General features: G+C 58.6%; 1 protein-coding gene across 7 annotated transcripts; it reads left to right on the plus strand.

Moving 5' to 3' along the window:
• Positions 1 to 11,694: 11,694 nt before the first annotated feature.
• LOC116583237 (paraneoplastic antigen-like protein 6B) lies at positions 11,695 to 16,055 on the plus strand. 7 transcript variants are annotated; one of them, XM_032331282.1, is made up of 3 exons: positions 11,695 to 12,019; positions 12,272 to 13,680; positions 14,251 to 16,055. In XM_032331282.1, exons 2-3 carry the CDS (start codon positions 12,430 to 12,432, stop codon positions 14,680 to 14,682), a joined length of 1,683 nt encoding a protein of 560 aa, XP_032187173.1. In that variant the 5' UTR covers positions 11,695 to 12,019; positions 12,272 to 12,429; the 3' UTR covers positions 14,683 to 16,055. The 7 variants fall into 7 exon arrangements, with proteins under 7 accessions (XP_032187173.1, XP_032187168.1, XP_032187170.1 ...); XM_032331277.1 differs by having other exon boundaries at positions 12,272 to 13,728; positions 14,227 to 16,054; XM_032331279.1 differs by having other exon boundaries at positions 12,272 to 13,728; positions 14,251 to 16,054.
• Positions 16,056 to 16,967: the final 912 nt, after the last annotated feature.

The raw sequence follows: 16,967 nt of genomic DNA on the forward strand, positions 1-16,967 counted from the left end.
TTCCATTCTTCTGCATGTGGCTGTCCAATTTTCCCAACACCATTTGTTGAAGAGACTCTCTTTCTTCTATTGGACATTCTTTCCTGCTTTGTCAAAGATTGGTTGACCATAGAGTTAAGGGTCCATTTCTGGGCTCTCTATTCTGTTCCATTGGTCTATGTGTCTGTTTTTGTGCCAGTACCACACTGTCTCGATGATGACAGCTTTGCAATAGAGCTTGAAGTCTGGAATTGTGAGGCCGCCAACTTTGGTTTTCCTTTTCAACATTCCTCTGGCCGTTCGGGGTCTTTTCTGGTTCCACATAAATTTTAGGATTATTTGTTCCATTTCTTTGAAGGGAATGGATGGTATTTTGATAGAGATCGCATTAAATGTGCAGATGGCTTTGGGTAGCATAGACATTTTCACACTATTTGTTTTTCCAATCCGTGAGCATGGAACATTTTCCCATTTCTTTTGTGTCTTCCTCGTGCTCTTTCATGAGTACTTTATAGTTCTCTGAGTACAGATTCTTTGCTTCTTTGGTTAGGTTTATTGCTACGTGTCTTAATGGTTTGGGGAGCAGTTGTAAATGGGATGGACTCCTTAATTTCTCTTTCTTCTGTCTTGCTGTTGGTGTATAGAAATGCAACTGATTTCTGGGCGTTGATTTTATATCCTGACACTTGACCGAATACCTGTATGAGTTCTAGCAGTTTTGGAGTGGAGTCTTTTGGGTTTTCCACATAAAGTATTAGTATGGACATTTTTTTTTTTTAAGATTTTATTTATTTATTTGACAGAGAGAGATCACAAGCAGGCAGAGAGGCAGGCAGAGAGAGAGGAGGAAGCAGGCTCCCTGCTGAGCAGAGAGCCTGATGCGGGCCTCGATCCCAGGACCCTGAGATCATGACCTGAGCCGAAGGCAGCGGCTTAACCCACTGAGCCACCCAGGCGCCCAGTATGGACATTTTTAATAATATTACTTCTTCCAGTCCATGAGCACGGAATATCTGTTTTTTCTGTTTATTTGCGTTGTCTTCAGTTTTTTGTTTTTTTTTTTTTTTTCAGCAGTGTCTTATAGTTTCCAGAGTGCAGGTCTTTTACCTCCTTGGTTAAGTTTTTTTCCCAGGTATTTTTTTCTTTCTGGTACAGTTGTAAATGGGATTGTTTTCTCAATTTCTCCTCCTGGTAGTTAGTTAATAGTGTATAGAAAGGCAACAGATTTCTGTATGCTGGTTTTGTATCCTGCAAATTTACTGAATCCATTTATTAGTTCTAATAGGGTTGTTTTTTGTTTGTTTGTTTGTTTGCGGGGGTGGAGGTTTCAGGGTTTTCTACATACATAAAGTATCATGTCATCAGCAAATAGTGACAGTTTTACTTTGCCTTTCTGATTTTGATGACTTTTCTTTTCTTTTTCTTTTCTTTTCTTTTCTTTTTGTTTCCCAGCTGCTGCGGCTAGGCTCATCTGCTTCTTTGGATTTCAAAAACTCCAAAGAAATTAAAAAAAAAATTTTGGAAAAAAAAATAAAAAGGTAAATAATCTTGCCTCGCACTCACACACCTCATACTTCTCCGTGAAAACATTCATTCCTTGGGGAAAAAAATCCCATCCATCTCTCCTAAAAATTCTTTTCCAACCAAATTTTGCTTTTCAGGTCAATGAATTAGTTTTTGAAAACTCTACTATCTTTGTTATTCTGAGCAACTGGGTATTATGATCAGTAATTGTGGTGGTGGAAACTTCAAAAATGTGGAGTCTTAGCACAGTGAATAAAAGTCACAACGAATAAAATCGCATTTCAATTTGTTTATACACTTTTGTTGCAGAGAAACACTATAGGGTTCCACAAGAGACGCTGAGGATAAAAGACAGATTACATTCGGATAACATTATGTGAGGGAAGGGGGATGGAGATATAAGTTCACAGAGATGAAATGTGGATGTCGATTTTCCAACTTAAAGGAGAGCTTTTTCTTGTGTTTTTAAGTCAGTGGTGGTGGGTGTCAAATGGCCAGGATCTTTAGATTTCACTGGGTGCCATCAAAATCGTGACGTTCAGGTTTTGTTTTAAAAAATGTCAACACTTACGATATAGCAGAAATGACATATTTACTACTTGGGCTTAGACTGAAACATTTTAAATGTCAGCTCCCATGTGCGAGGGGATCCACGGTTTCTCAGAATTGTTTGAGAGGGTTTGTGAGCAAACGCTGACTCCTTCCAATCTGAGCTGTTCTCTGCTGGCTGGGATTCTACAGTATCCCACCAACTGGTCTGGCCAAAAGACCACCTTGCCCCATCCAGAACCTTCCCCACACTGCAGCAAGAGTGATCCCTTAAGATGCGAATCTGTATCGAAAGTGACCTCAATCTGAGGGACACCACGAGGAGCAGGAGGTATGCCTGTGAGTTCAAACTTTCCAAGTAGATTGTTGTCCTTGGTCATGGCACGCTCACCTTCATACACCTGAATAAGCACACCACGCTGGCTGTCGGAGTAGGTAGTGAACGTTGGAGAAAGTCTGCAACCCCATCATCACCAAGCTGTACCAGAGTGCAGGGGGCATGCCAGGAGGAATGCCTGGAGGCTTCCCTGGTGGTGGAGCTCCTCCCTCTGGTGGTGCCTCCTCTGGGCCCACCATTGAAGAGGTTGACTAAACCAATCTGAGAATAAATAGGTTGGGCATTGTTCCACACACAATATTCAAAGGACCCAAATTTGTAGCAAATTCCATGGCAGTTGTAATGTTGAGCTGCTATAGCAAAAAAAAAAAAAAAAAAACTGGGCATTCTTGATACTTGAATATGGAATATGTGCACAGGGAAAGGAAATAAACATTGCACTTTATAAGCACTGTATTGTTAAGTGGAAAATGCAATGTCTTAAATAAAACTGTATTTAAAATTGGCACCAAAAAAAAAAAAAATGCGAATCTGACCACATTAATCCCTTGCTTAGAAATTCTTCAGCGGCTCCCCACTGTGCTTTGAATTCTTAACCCTGGGCCAAAATTCTTAACCCTGATTTACACAGCCTGAGAGCTCTGATAACGCGTCGGCCAATCAGGATGATCTCAAGCCAGGCTTCCACCCTCGCTTGACCTGTCCTATTTCAGCACCGCCCCCCCCCCCTTAGGTAATATGGTTCCCACCACTGGACATTTGAACACTGCTGTACCCTTGGCCCGGGATGCGCTTGCCTTCTTCCTTTCCCTGGGCATCCCCTACCCGTCCCTCAGGCCTCAGCGCCCGTGCCATTTTCTTAGGAGAGACTTCCTTGGCTTTCCAGACCGATTCATATCCCCCTTGAGGGTACTCACACAGCATTGTGTGCCTTTCCTTCATAGCACTAGTCATATTTGCCATTCTATAGGTGTCAGCAGGTATGATACTTAGCGCAGACCCACAAAGACTCAGGAGTGATCAGAATTACGGTCCTCCCACGTGCACTCCCAACCCATCCACAGGTCAAGCTCTCGGTTCCTTTTGAATGAGACAACAGCTCTTTGGCCTCCCTTCACTCCTCCCTACACTACCATGTATGGGGCACCGCCTATGCTCTGAGATCGACACACTTGATGAGTCTTGACACTCAAAGTTTTGTCTTGACGCTGAAACTTTTCTGTTTCGAGCACCTGACCCCAACAGTCAAGAGTCCTGGTTTTCAAGAGGATGGTCTTTGCCAGGCTCCACAGAAGTGAAAAATAAATAAATAAACAAACAAACAAACGAATAAAAGGCGGGGGGGGGGGGCAGGGGGTTGGGGAGAAGAAGAAAAAAGAGGCCAAGAGGTACACCCTTTATTCTCTCTGGACTCTTCTCGTTGCGTTCACTGCCCAGATCCCTGAACTCTAGAGCCATACTCGACTTGGAGGACGCGCTCAGTGAACACTGGTTGACCTTTGTATCTCTGTACCATCCATCCCCTGGGAGGAAACGCGCACAAAGAGTGCACTTACCGCCACCTGGGTGGATGCTAGGGCACTGGCGAGTCCCCTTGACGGGTATGACAGAGCGCATCCCTCTGCGTTTGCTTGGGGGATGGTGTCCTTAGGGTCTGTGGTCACCCCTTAGACGACGTCCTGAGTTACGGCTGGGTGTGGTTCTTCTGCTCTGATGTCCAGGCGTAGGCTCAGCACGTAGTGTAATCAGAGGAACGTAGAGGGCACAGCTTAGCTCCTTGTTGGATGAATTAGAGAAGGGTCTCCTTTTGTCTGGGGAAGGCCCCGGGAGCTCCCTAAGTTCGCAGGGATGGAATGTCCTTCCCTCGCCATGGGGAGGACGGAGGGAGGAAAAGATAAAACAAAAACATATCTTTCCTTCCCCAGGGACAGGGACAGGAAGTCCCCTGTACACAGGGTTCCTGGAGGCTAAAGGAGCACTCGCATTTGGAGAAGGCTTGAGGTTGGTTAGGAGAGAGGCAGCCCGGGAAGGGGGGCCATGGACAAGCGGGCAAAGGCTTCAGGGCTCACTGAGGGAGCACTGGACTGGGTTGGGTCGGGCCGGGCCGGGCCGGGCCGGGCCCCCGAGGGAGGAAGTGGACTCAGTTCACCTGCGTCAAGGCATTAGAGGGCAGGACACACCCTTATTCCAGGCACAGTGGTGGCAGGTCAGGAGAGACAGACTTGCCCCCGTTTCAGGGGCTTCGTTCCGAGGGACCGGCAACAGCCATGGCTAGGTGCTGGGGAGGCTGGGCTGGAAGATGGGGATTGAGCCTGAGAACACTGGGCCAGCCCGGCCTGGCAGGAGCTGCCCTCCACAGCCTGGAAGTTGCCATTCCCAGAACCTTGATGACTGACAGCTCTTGAGTTTCCACTACCCCCTTCCTCACTGGGGCTCTGACCCCGACCACCCACCCTGCAGGATATCCAGGAGGCGGAGCCTGCCTGGATAGAGGCACTGTACTCACCCTGGCGGGGAGCACAATCTCACCTCCGGAGAATACAAGAACTCGGAATCTTCAGAACACTACCACATAACAGTCTCACAGGGGACTCTCGCAGCCTCCGTGTGGGAGAGGCAGATGAGCCTGACTGGCAGACGAGGAAACAGGGGTTCTCTAAGGAAGTGCGACTCTCCCAGGCAAACACAAGGGAACCCGGGTGTCTTAGCCAGCTCAGGCCACCGGCAGGAAATACCGCAGAATGGGCAGCTTACATGACAGACCTTGGTTTTCTCGTAGTTCTGGAGGCGAGAAGTCTGAGATCAGGGTGCCAGCATGGCTGGTTTCTGCGGAGAGCTCTCTTCCCAGCTTGTAGGCGGCCGCCATCTCTTTGTGCGCTCACAGGACCTCTTCTTGGTGCCCTTGGGGTGGGGGAGAGGGAAGAGCGAGAGGCAGTAGGAGAGAGGCAGACAGACAGACAGACAGACAGAGCTCTCTGGCATCTCTTCCTAGGAGAACACTACTCCTACCGGATCAGGCCCTTAGGAACCCATTTAACCGTTAATTGCCCCCTTATAGGCCTCATCTCCAAATATGGCCCCTGGGGTTTAGGGCTTCCACATACAAACGGGCATACACACACACACACACACACACACTCATACAGACCTTGCGGAGACAAAATTCATAGCACTGGGTGCTCCGTAACAGATGGACGGAGCCTTAGAGAACATGGCTCCTTTTACTGCTGCCTCTGTTCGAAGCGTACACAGTTTGGTGCCTTTTGAAAACTGCATCCACCCAGGGACTGACCCAGCCCCCCGTCAAGCTACAGAGCATTTACGTCTTCCCAGAAAGTCCCTCTGACCTCCTTGCCAGTGACTCCTGCCTCCCTGGAGGCAACCGCCCTCGGGATCTCCTGCACCACAGATCCTTTCTGCCCGCTCCTGCATTCTGTGTCGCTGGAATCCCACGGCGCCCCACTCCGGCCTCTAGCTTCTCTCACTCCGCGTATCGTCTGTGAGACAGACCCTTGCGGTTGTGAGGGTCCGAGGTCCACAGCATAGGGATTCACAGCAAGCCCCTTGTCCCTCTTCCTGCGGATGGGCATTTGGGTGGGCTCCGGTATGGGGCTATTAGGATGAGAGCTGATGGGAACATCCTTGTGTGAGTCTCTTCATGGTCCGTTCTCCTGGGTAAACAAGGAGGGGTGCCAGGGCTGGGTCACAGGGTAGGGTGGGTCGGTTGTTTAAAAGGACCGCACGCAGATGTCTGAAGATGTTCTGACAATTCGCACTCCCATCACCGATTCTCGACGCGAGAACCATCCAAACCCTGACCCAAGGCAGAGGCAGGCTGGCCACCCCTCGAGTCTGGCCACGTCCTGTGTCCCATGTTTGCACCGAGCCTGCGGCCCCCCAGCCTCCCACCCCGCGAGGGGCTGTCATGAGTTACGGAGTGTGCCGCAGCCAGCCGGGTCTGTGAAGGACGGGCCGACGGAAGGCGTTCTGCCACTTGCCCAGCCCAGCAGTACCCTGAGTGGGGAAGCATGAGTACCATGTTGGGGTGATGCTCCAAAGGCCCATGTGGGCCCAATGGGAGCCTCCTGTACCCGTGAGGTTCCAGTGGGCAGCTGGACACAGAGCTGGCAGCCGGGAAGGAGCTGAGGAGGTACTGTTCCCCAGGTGGGAGCAGCCGGCAAGGGAATGGCGGGTAGAGAAAGGGAGGAGAGGGCCCGCCGGGCTGCCCAAACACCTGCGGAAGGTTTGGGGCAGGGTGGGGAGCCCCCAGACTCTGGGAGCGGGAGCTGGGTGTGTGAGCAGAGTGGGTGGTGGAGGCAGAGGGCTGTCGAGCAGCTAGAGCTGTCTTCGGCTGGCAGGGACCTGGTCTGAAGCCACAGTTTAGGAAGCGTGGGTGGGCACTGCCTGGTTAGGAGGTAGGCGGGAACCCCAGGCTCTCCCTGGAGGAGACAGGAGGGGCCCATTCAGCTGTGCAGGGCTTGGGCCCTTGGTGACTGCAGGGCGAAGCAGAGAAGCCCTTCCTGGGTTGTGAGCAGACAGGGCTCCCCCTCAACCCGTGGAAGTTAAGGGACACAGCCGAGGTCGCCCTACCGGGCAGCAGCCAGGTGAAGAGAAGCACTGAAGGCCCCTCTGCTGCCCTGCCTGCGTTCTCTGGGCTCAGCTAGGCTGGCCATCGTCCCTTGGACTGTCGTTGCAACAGCTGCTGCTAGAGGAGGTGGGTTATGGGAGCATCCCTCCCCTAGCAGCCCAGGCCCTCTGTGAATCTTGACTGAAGCGTCTCTGTGCCACCCCACAGCCAAGTGTTTCTGAGCTGCTTTCTCCCTGTGGCTACCGTCTGCTGGGCACCGGCTCTGTGCCGGGCCTAGTACCGGCAATCGGGCAGACCAAGCCAAGAAGACAGAAGACCCTGGGAGCCGAGCCAAGCAGGCGGCACAGTTACAATTCCGTTACGTCCAGCAGGGACCCCAGCCATCCACAGCGCCTGGGTGGTGGGGGGTGGCGGTGGGAGGAAGGGGGCGCAGTGTGTACCGACCTGGTGTCGCACAGGGCTCTCAAGCGCAAGCGTGGCCACAGGAACTCTTCCCTGCCTCTGTCTCCTCACTTTCCAGCCCCCCTTCTCACGAAAGGTGAGAGGAAAGGCCACTGCCGGCGGCGTGATCCCCATGTCAGAGAAGCACCATCCCATCCTCTGGGCCCACACACAACTGGGGAGTCTGGGACCCTGCTCGAGCCCGCCCTGTGCCTTCTCCCTCCCTGGAGCCCGGATCCCCCCCTTTCTCTCAAGCCCTCTGCCTGAGGAGGCCCAGGCCACCCCCATCTGGTCTGGCCTTCTGGCCTGCTGCAGAAGGCACCCTCTGCTCCAGACTCGCCTCCCTACTGCCCAGTTCACCACACAGCAGGTCTGGTCATTGTCACCCCCCTCACTTCAAACCCACTGGGCTCTCCACAGCCCTCGGGGGTAAGGGGCCCCAGGCCCCTGGCAGACGGGAGCCGGCTGACAGGTTCGGGCGCTCGCTCGAAGGATGGTACTGAGAGCCTCCTGTGGGTCAGACTCTGTCCTAGGCACTGGGGACCCTCGGGTGAGAAATATGGGCAAGGCCGCCTGGGGAGGAAGGCCGCAATGCCCCCAAAGCAGAGACTGAAGCCTCTGCCGTCTGTGTGTCACAGGATGACCCATACATCACTGTTGCTGATGTGAAATGTGGACGGGGAGGGTTCCAGCCACCGCCCCCCCCTTTTGATGTGGGTGGCCTGGCAGAGGAGGCCTCTGGGAGGAGAGGACGTTTCTGCCGAGATTTGAACGAGGAAGAGGAGGAGGGGGAGGAGGGGGAGGAGGAGGAGGAGGACGAGGACGAGGACGAGGACGAGGACGAGGAGGCGGCGGCGGCGGCGGCCCCCACGGGAAGTTCTTGGGCTGGGTTTTTGTCCCACCCAGAGGAGGAAGGAAGGCAAAGGCCAGCGGTGAGAAGGAGCTGGGCGTGGTGCTCTGGGGCCAGCCGGGAAGGCCAGTGAAGCAGGGGTTTGGTGAGAGGTGCTGGCGGCGGGTGGCAGGGAAAGGAGAGGCCAGCTCCTTGCGGGGACGGGTGGAGAGGGGTTGTCGGCCAGGGAGGGGACTTTGGAGTTTTCCTTACTCTGGGGAGGTGGGGAGCCACAGGGATGACTTGTCGCTGGCGGGGAGCGGGGTCTGGTGGCCTTGCAGTGAGTTTGCTCCGGCTGCCATGTGGGCGGGAGTAAGGTAGACAGAGAGGCCGGACCGGAGGCTGGGGAAGCAGGAGATGGGGCCAGGAACCAGGGAGACGTGGAGAAGATCAGCAGTCACCAACTAGAGCTGATAAAATCCCACAACAGGTTAGACTGGGAGTGGAGACCAAAGGACAGGGGACAAGGACTCCTGGCGTCTTTGCCGGAGCCACCAGGTGGGAGGCGGAGCCCTTGGGGGGAGCCCAGGGAAGAGGCTAGCAGTGTGTGGCGCGGGGCTGGAGCGCTCCTGTCCGGACATCTTCATTCTGAAGTTCCCATGGGGCATCCCAGTGGGCAGTTTGATGAGCATGGGTGGGGCTCAGGGAAGGGGTCCCACCCAGAGACAAGGCATTTGGAGCCATCGGCAGGCAGATGGTCTCTCAGATGAGAGGACCTCAAGTGAGGATGGTGCTGGAGGCCCCAAGGGTCCTGGGGCTGATGCTGGGAGCCTACCGGCACCGCGCTGAACTCAAGCAAAGGAGAGGGAGGAGGGGGAACCCGAGGGTGGGCAGGCACAGAGGGAGGAGATTAGCCCAAAGGTGGGGGCTCCCAGAAGCCAAGAAAGGAAAAGCCAAGAAGGAAGGAGCGTCAGCTGTGCTGAGACGGGGAGCAGAATGGGGGCCGAGAGGTGACAAAGGAAAGGTAGTTGGGGCGTCCCAGCCCAGCCCTGGCAGAGGGGGAACGGGTACCCCAAGGGAGAGCCAGAGAGTCCTGGACTCGGAGTCAGCAGGTAACGGAAGGAAGGAGAGCAGGAGAGGCGAGGCTGAATGCAGAGGCCGTGAACTGACAGTCGGCCTGCAGGTCAGCGGGCCAGTTGGTGACCTGGAACCCACATATGCTCCCACGGGAGCACCCTCTCTGGGGAAGGACCCCAGACAAATCATGGCAGACACCAAGAAAGAGGACGACGTGGGGTGCAAGCCATGGCAGGGCCAGCGCCAAGGTTTGGTGGACAGACATTCTCACGGTGGATGTTAAGAGCAGCAGTTCACCTGTATTAGGAGGGGCAGTCTTGGCCTTCGGCGGGGAGAAAGGGAGGGAGCCCACCCACAAGGCCGACTGGGAAAGCGGGTCTGTGGCAGAGCACCTGTGTTTCCTCATTTACCCAGCACTGACCACCCAGGAGGTAAGAAAGCTGGGGGAGTAAGACCACATGGGCCAGCCAGGCTCCGACGATGAGACCAGCTGCAACATGGCCTGCTTCTGGGCCATGGGTGATTGTAGGGGAAAAAAATGAGAGTGCCTTCGGCCTTGATGCTAGGGAGGTTTCTCCTAGAAACAGGCCAGCGAGGCTTCTGCACAGTGGGAAGGAAATGAGCAAAGGGATTCAGAGAAGCGGAGCTGGGAATGTCCGACACACTCGTGCAAGGATGCCCGCCCGACCTCACTGCCGACCAGGCAAACACAAGGCACACAAAAATGAGGTAGCGCTTCGCCCTGTGGAGGTGGGCAAGCGGTCAAGGCTGGGCAAGACCAAAGGCTGCTCAGGCTGTGGAGCGCACAGGACCGCGCCCATGCTGCTGGTGGGAGCGAACACAGCTTCCGCCACCCGTGGGGAACAACAGGTTAGCAACACCTGGCTGCGGCGGCGATGGGCACCCAAGGGCCCAAGTCCCAGCAAAACCACTTCCTGGTGTACGTGCCAGAGCCTGTCGTGCCAACAGCGGCTCAGACAGGCATGCACAAGGTGCCGGTGGCAGCAGTGTGTCTGACAGCCGAAGACTGGGAGCGGTGTGAACGAATGCCCGCCCACGGGGTCACAGACAAGCAAACCAGGGCTCTGATTCGGCCAGGAGCATGAGTGAGCTGGATGCTCGGAGGAAACCTTGACCAGTACAGCTTGAGTGTGCAAAGCAAGTCACGGGAGAGGACGTCTGGCCAGATGCCAGGCAAGGATAGAGAAGGGGGGTGGACAGGCGACAACACCTGTGCCTGAGGGTGCGACCCTGAGGGAAACTGTCTGCCACTGGACCAGCAGAGAGGCTGTGCCCATGGCCCCAGACTCCCATGACAGGACAGGTGCAGGCTGCCGAGACCCAGAGGGACTGGAGCTCCATTGTGAGTGGTGGCAGCACTGCCCTGGTGTGGGGACTAGCCTAGCTAGCAAAGGAAAGGGGAAGGATCTGTGGAAGAAGGCTGACTCGGAGGTCTCTGGGGAGGCACCGCACCCATGCGGCCCTCAGGGGCCAAGAGAGCAAATGTCTTGGAGCCCATTAGGCTGGCAAGGGCACCGGGACCAGGGGACACACCCAGGGCTCCACTCCCAGCCCACCAGCTCTCCTGCACGCGCACACACACACACACACACACACACACACACACCCTCAGGTAGAGACCCCAGTTCTGTCGTTCCACTGAGGCCCAGAGAAGGGGCAAGGACTTGCCCAAGGACACATGGCAAGATAACAGGCCCAAGGGGTCGACCTCTGAGTACTTGGAGTGAGCAAAACAGGAGAAGAGTCCGTGGCACCCTCCTCGGGACAGGCCACTGGCACTGGGGTAGCGACACGCCTTGGCCAGTGGGTCTGGGTGGGCGGGTCGTGCGTGCACCCACAGCGGCCTCGCCCTCACCCCGCAGCAAGCCTGGGGGACTGCAGACCCTCCCTCCGTTGGGGTGGAGTGTGTGAGTGCTCGGGTGTGCGCACGAGGCGTCTCCTCCACGTAATTAATGGCACCTGGACGAGGTGCCGCCCGCCGAGCTGGGACAGGACCAGTCTTGGTCGGGGTGGAGGAGGGGGGCAGCAGGCGAAGAGGCCCCCCAGGACGCCCTCCCCGCCCCCGTTCCCGTTCCCCACCCACGCCAGAGCGCAGCGCCCCGCGGGCGCATCTCGGGCCTGCCCAGCCCCTCTCCGGCGGCTCCCCGCGGACTCGGGGGCCCCCGCGGGTGTGGCACCCTCGGCACGCTGACGCGCCGAGGGCACGCTCCGGGAGCGGCGGGCGGTGGACCCGGCTGGGTCAGGGATGGGGGCACCGAGTCGCGGATCCCCCGGGTCCCCCCACCTGTGCCAGCGGCCCCTCAGGGGGCCGGGGGTGGGGGGGGGAGGAGCAGCTGACGTCACGCGCGGTCCCGGGGTGCCCGCGGCGGTGGCCGCAGCCCGGCCGCGTGACCCGCGCGCGCCAATGGCCCGGCGGTCTCCGGGGCGACGCGGAGGGTCCGCGCTCCGCCGCCACCGCGCCCCCGCCCCGAGTCCGCACTGCAGAGAGTGGCGGCGAGCAGGCGCCGGCGCGCTGGCCCACGTGCCGCGCGGAGAGAGGGACCGCGAGAGGAAGCGGGAGAGGCGCGCGAGAGAGCCGGGGAGAGAGGCGCGCACCACCCGGCCGCTGCGCCGCGCAGCCCCTGCGCCCCTCCTGCTGGGCCCTCCGCCGGGAAAGACCCCGACCCACAGGAAGGTACCAGACCCCGGGGAGGGTGCGCTTGGCCCCCGGGAGACCCCGCCGCCCTCCGCCCGCTCCGGCGGGACTGCGGCAGCCCGCGGGGGCGGGGGAGGGGAGGAGGGGGCTGTGGCCCCCCGCGGGTCGGTGGAAGGCGGGGCAGGGATCGAGCCTGGGCGGCAGAGGCGCCGCCCCGGGGGAGGAGGGTCACCTGGCGGTGGGAGGAGGGTGTGGGCATTAACCTCGCTCTCGTCCGGTTCCTGTTCACAGGCTGTGCAGACCTGGGCCGTTCTCTCCGAGTCCTAGCCGCCCTCCACCCCACCCCCTGCCTCATTCTTTCCTCCCTCTCAGTAGCACCCTCCCTGGTCTGCGTCGGGAACGGTTTCCTGCCCGTAGTATTAGCCCCGCGCCGGCAGAGATTGTGCACGATGGCGGTGACGTTGCTGCAGGACTGGTGCAGGTGGATGGGCGTCAGCGCTCGCAGGGGCCTGCTCATTCTGGGCATCCCGGAGAACTGTGATGAAGCCGAACTCCACGAGTCCCTGGAGGCCGCCCTGTGGCCCTTGGGCCACTTCACCGTGCTGGGCAAAGTGTTTCGAGAGGAGGATAACGCCAGTGCGGCCCTGGTCGAGCTTGACCGGGAAGTCAACTATGCTTTGGTCCCCAGGGCAATCGCGGGCACCGGGGGTCCCTGGAACGTGGTCTTTGTGCCCCGTTACTCGGGCGAGGAGTTTCTCAATCGCGTGTTCCACTTCCTGGAGCAACAAGGGCAGATGGTGGAGACCGTGGCTGGGGTCCTGGGCCTGGGACTGCGCAGGGTGTGCTGGCTCCGATCGGTCACTCAGGCCCTCCAGCCCTTGGTGGAGACCCTGCGGTACGAGCGCCTGGGCGTGTTTTCCGGGAGGGATCCGCTCGCCCCGGGGGAGGAGCCCTTTGAGGCCTGGCTCGACCACGCCTCCGACATGCTACAGGTGTGGCAGAGTGTCTCAGAAAGGGAGAGGAGGCGGCGGCTGATGGAAGGCCTTCGAGGGACAGCCCTGCAGCTCATGCATGAGCTCCTGGCGGACAACCCCGCCAGGACGGCGGAGGACTGCCTGGCGGCCCTGACCCAGGTGTTTGGAGACAACGCGACCCAGAGGACCATCCGGATGAGGTGTTTGACCGCTCACCAGCAGCCGGGCGAGGGGCTTTCCGCTTTCGTGTTGCGGCTGGAAGTCCTGCTGCAGAAAGGCATTGAGAAGGGGGCCCTGGCGAGAGGCTCAGCTGACCTCCTGCGCCTGAGGCACATGCTCACCAGGGCCATCGTTCCTGAGCCTCTGGACGAGGTACTGAGGAAGCTGAGAATGGCTGGGAGGTGTCCAAGTTTCCTAGAGATGATGGGGATTGTTCGGGAGTCTGAGGCATGGGAGGCCAGTCTAGCCACGATCGAGAGAGCCCAGGCAGAGGAAAGGGTCCGTGCCCAGGCAGAGGAAAGGGTCCGTGCCCAGGCAGAGGAAAGGGTCCGTGCCCAGGCAGAGGAAAGGGTCCGTGCCCAGGCAGAGGAAAGGGTCCGTGCCCAGGCAGAGGAATGGGTCCGTGCCCAGGTAGAGCAATGGGTCCGTGCCCAGGCAGAGGAAGGGGTCCGTGCCCAGGCAGAGGAAAGGGTCCGTGCCCAGGCGGAGGAATGGGTCCGTGCCCAGGCGGAGGAAGGGGTCCGTGCCCAGGCGGAGGAAAGGGTCCGTGCCCAGGCGGAGGAAAGGGTCCGTGTCCAGGCGGAGGAAAGGGTCCGTGCCCAGGAAAGGGTCCGTGCCCAGGAAGAGGAAAGGGTCCGTGCCCAGGCAGAGGAATGGGTCCGTGCCCAGGCAGAGGAAGGGGTCCGTGCCCAGGCAGAGGAAGGGGTCCGTGCCCAGGCAGAGGAATGGGTCCGTGCCCAGGCAGAGGAAGGGGTCCGTGCCCAGGCAGAGGAAAGGGTCCGTGCCCAGGCAGAGGAATGGGTCCGTGCCCAGGCAGAGGAATGGGTCCGTGCCCAGGCAGAGGAAAGGGTCCGTGCCCAGGCAGAGGAAGGGGTCCGTGCCCAGGCAGAGGAATGGGTCCGTGCCCAGGCAGAGGAAGGGGTCCGTGCCCAGGCAGAGGAAGGGGTCCGTGCCCAGGCAGAGGAAGGGGTCCGTGCCCAGGCAGAGGAAGGGGCCGGTGCCCAGGCAGAGGAAGGGGTCCGTGCCCAGGCAGAGGAAGGGGTCCGTGCCCAGGCAGAGGAAGGGGCCGGTGCCCAGGCAGAGGAAGGGGTCCGTGCCCAGGCAGAGGAAGGGGCCGGTGCCCAGGCAGAGGAAGGGGCTGGTGCCCAGGCAGAGGAAGGGGCCGGCGCCCAGGCTAAGGCGGAGGATGGTAGCATGGAGGAGAGGCAGCTGGAGGAGCCGGAGTGGGAGGAGGAGGAGGAGGAGGACAGTGACGATCGTGACACTCTCCCCGCAGACCTAGGTCAGGCAAGCCCCTCAGAGGCCCCTGGGGGCCCCACTCCTGCCCAGATGGGCCGAGCTTCCAGGGCGGGCCCAGGAGGTCCTGGCTATGAGCCAGAGGGCCTCCCCCAGGCCGGAGACCAGGAGGCCGGAGAGCCCCCCGAGGAGGGGCTCGAGCCCATCCCAGAGGGGTTGGGAAACGTGGATGGGGCTGGGGAGACGGTCCCCCCCGTGTCCTCCTCAGGCTAATAGGCTCAGAAGGCCCAGGGCCCCCCTCTCCTCTCAGGCAGCAGAGCTCTGGAGGCAGGGGGAGGCCATGCCGGGGCAGCAGCCTCACCCCACGTGCGGGGCAGGGCCGAGGGAAGGCCCCACCCAGCCCAAGCCAAGACCCCAGGCACTCCACCATCCATAAGGGGACCTGAACACCACCATCAGCCCTTCCAAGTGACCAGGATGACCACACTTGACACCACATGGGGCGGGGAAAGGTGCCCCCTCGCAACCCATGGCAGCACCATACCTGGCCCCAGCCCCAGTCCCAATCCATGCCACCTCAGGCAGCCAGTCTGGGAAGCACCCCTGGGTGGCTGACCCTAGCCTAGGTGAGGGGCACCCGGAGCCATCTGCCACCTACACTGGACTGGGAGATGTTAGGGGCCGCCTCAAGGGTTTCAGCCTCTTGGGTCTCCCAAGAGGGAGACCCTCCTGTGCATCCCCCAAGGCACCTCGCTCCATGTTCTGGGAAACCCGCTTGTGTCTCTGTGGGGCCCTTATGACCCACGTGTCACGTTACTCCCCCACCCCACTAGGTCTCGTTCCTGTGCAGAGCCTTGAGGTGTGCAGGAGCCCGCGGTGGGTGTCCTGGCCCACCGGGGCAGCCACCCCCCAGCCCGGGGACCTGCCGTGAGCCTCAGTGGCGACCGGGGCTCCGCTCGCTCTCTCCCAGTGTCGTGAGCTCCACCGCTGCTTTCTCGGTGTAGATTTAAGCCGGCCGCTGCTTGTTCTCGTGGAGATGTGTGTGTGTGCTTCTCTGAGCGGCTGTCCCCAGCCCCATCTCCGAGATCCCCAGCCCAGTTCCAGGAGACGGCCGGAAGGATGCCAGGGCATGGCTGCTGCTCGCCCCGTGACCTCGGGAAGGAGGAACCGACCAAGGACCGAGGTGGCCAGCGGGAGTCTCCACGGGAACCGTGCTCTGATGTGCCACCCCGTTGTTTCTTGTGACTCCGTGTCCCCGGCTTGGCCGAGTGTCCCCTGCTGCGTTTTCCGCCATCCTGGGACTGTCCTGTGCAGACCATGGGGCGGGACCAGGCCCCAGCATGTCGGCCAGAGGGGAGGGTGCGTGCCCTGGGGTGAGGGGACATGCGTGGCCAGCGTCCGTCGTCCTGGCCAGAGGTTGATTGTGGGGCCCCCAGGAAGGGAGACTGAGGCGGGAGGGCCACGGTGTTGGGGGAAGCAGAGGCACCTCGTTTGGGACCCCAAGAGGAGGGGGAGGCCATGACCCATGGGCTCTAGTGGCCGTTAGATGTTCCTCTCTCTGTTGTCATTCCCTGTCTTCGATGGTTTCAGTAAATGTTTCTCTTCAATAAAGTTTATTGAATGTGTCAGCTGAGTCTCGTCTCTGCTGTGGGCCATCGAGCGAAGAGCGTGCTGGCATTGGGGAAGGGGGTGGGTTGGCAGGTGGCAACTGTGGTGTGGTACAGGGGTGAATCCAAGGGTGCACCCAAGAGAGGCTGTGTGATCCCTTGGGCTGGGTGGAGACTGGTGACAGGAACTTGGCACAAGCTGTGGATGGCTGGGACCCCTAGAAAACCCAGAGAGTCTTTAGGAATATGTGGGTTAGACCTTCCAAGGAGGGAGAGGGACAGCAGGTAGGGCCTGAGGCTCCAGGATCTGTGGAAGGGCTGTATGGCTCAGGGCATCCACTGGGTTAGAGAAGCCAAGCATGCGATCGCACAGGCCAGCCAGTCGTGGAATGGCCAGGGCACGAGGTTGGGTGTCCACACCAGGAGCTGCATGGCTGTGTTCGTGGTAGAGGGCTATCCCATCTAAGTCAGCCTACCCCTAGGAGGAAACAAAAATTCAGACTCCATCTAGTTTTTGAAGGACACTTGGGACTTGGTGGGGTGTGATGGCCAAGGGATGGAAGGTAGGGCAGGCTGGGGTCCACAGTCCTCAGGCTTTTTGTAGTGGGAGGAAATTCCTGCAAGAACAGCCCAGGTGTCCCATGTGTGAGATGTTCCTGATGCACCAGAGATGTCACACAATCCTAGACCACAAGGCATCAAACACAAACATCTTTAGTATGTTTGCAGAAGGTGATATAAAAATGTCTGTGCCCAATGTCCCCAAACCCTGTGAGATTCTAGAGGTTTTCAGTTACTCGGTATGTTTTGTCAGTATTGTTCCATAATGACATCATCCCACTTACATTACCTGAAATTAAAACATATGGGATGCCTGGATGGGGTACCAGTGGGTTAAGGCCTCTTGCCTTCAGCTCAGGTCATGATTCCAGGGTCCTGGAATCGGGCAGC

The sequence above is a fragment of the Mustela erminea genome, chromosome X, assembly GCF_009829155.1.
Source record: "Mustela erminea isolate mMusErm1 chromosome X, mMusErm1.Pri, whole genome shotgun sequence".
NCBI classification, from domain to species: domain Eukaryota; kingdom Metazoa; phylum Chordata; class Mammalia; order Carnivora; family Mustelidae; genus Mustela; species Mustela erminea.

Coding starts and splice junctions, on each gene's coding strand:
- LOC116583237 (XM_032331277.1), top strand. CDS start 12,430: ATGGCGGTGACGTTGCTGCAGGACTGGTGCAGGTGGATGGGCGTCAGC. Junction 13,729..14,226: donor AGGAAAGGGTCCGTGCCCAG/GCGGAGGAAAGG, acceptor GTCCGTGCCCAG/GCAGAGGAAGGGGCCGGTGC.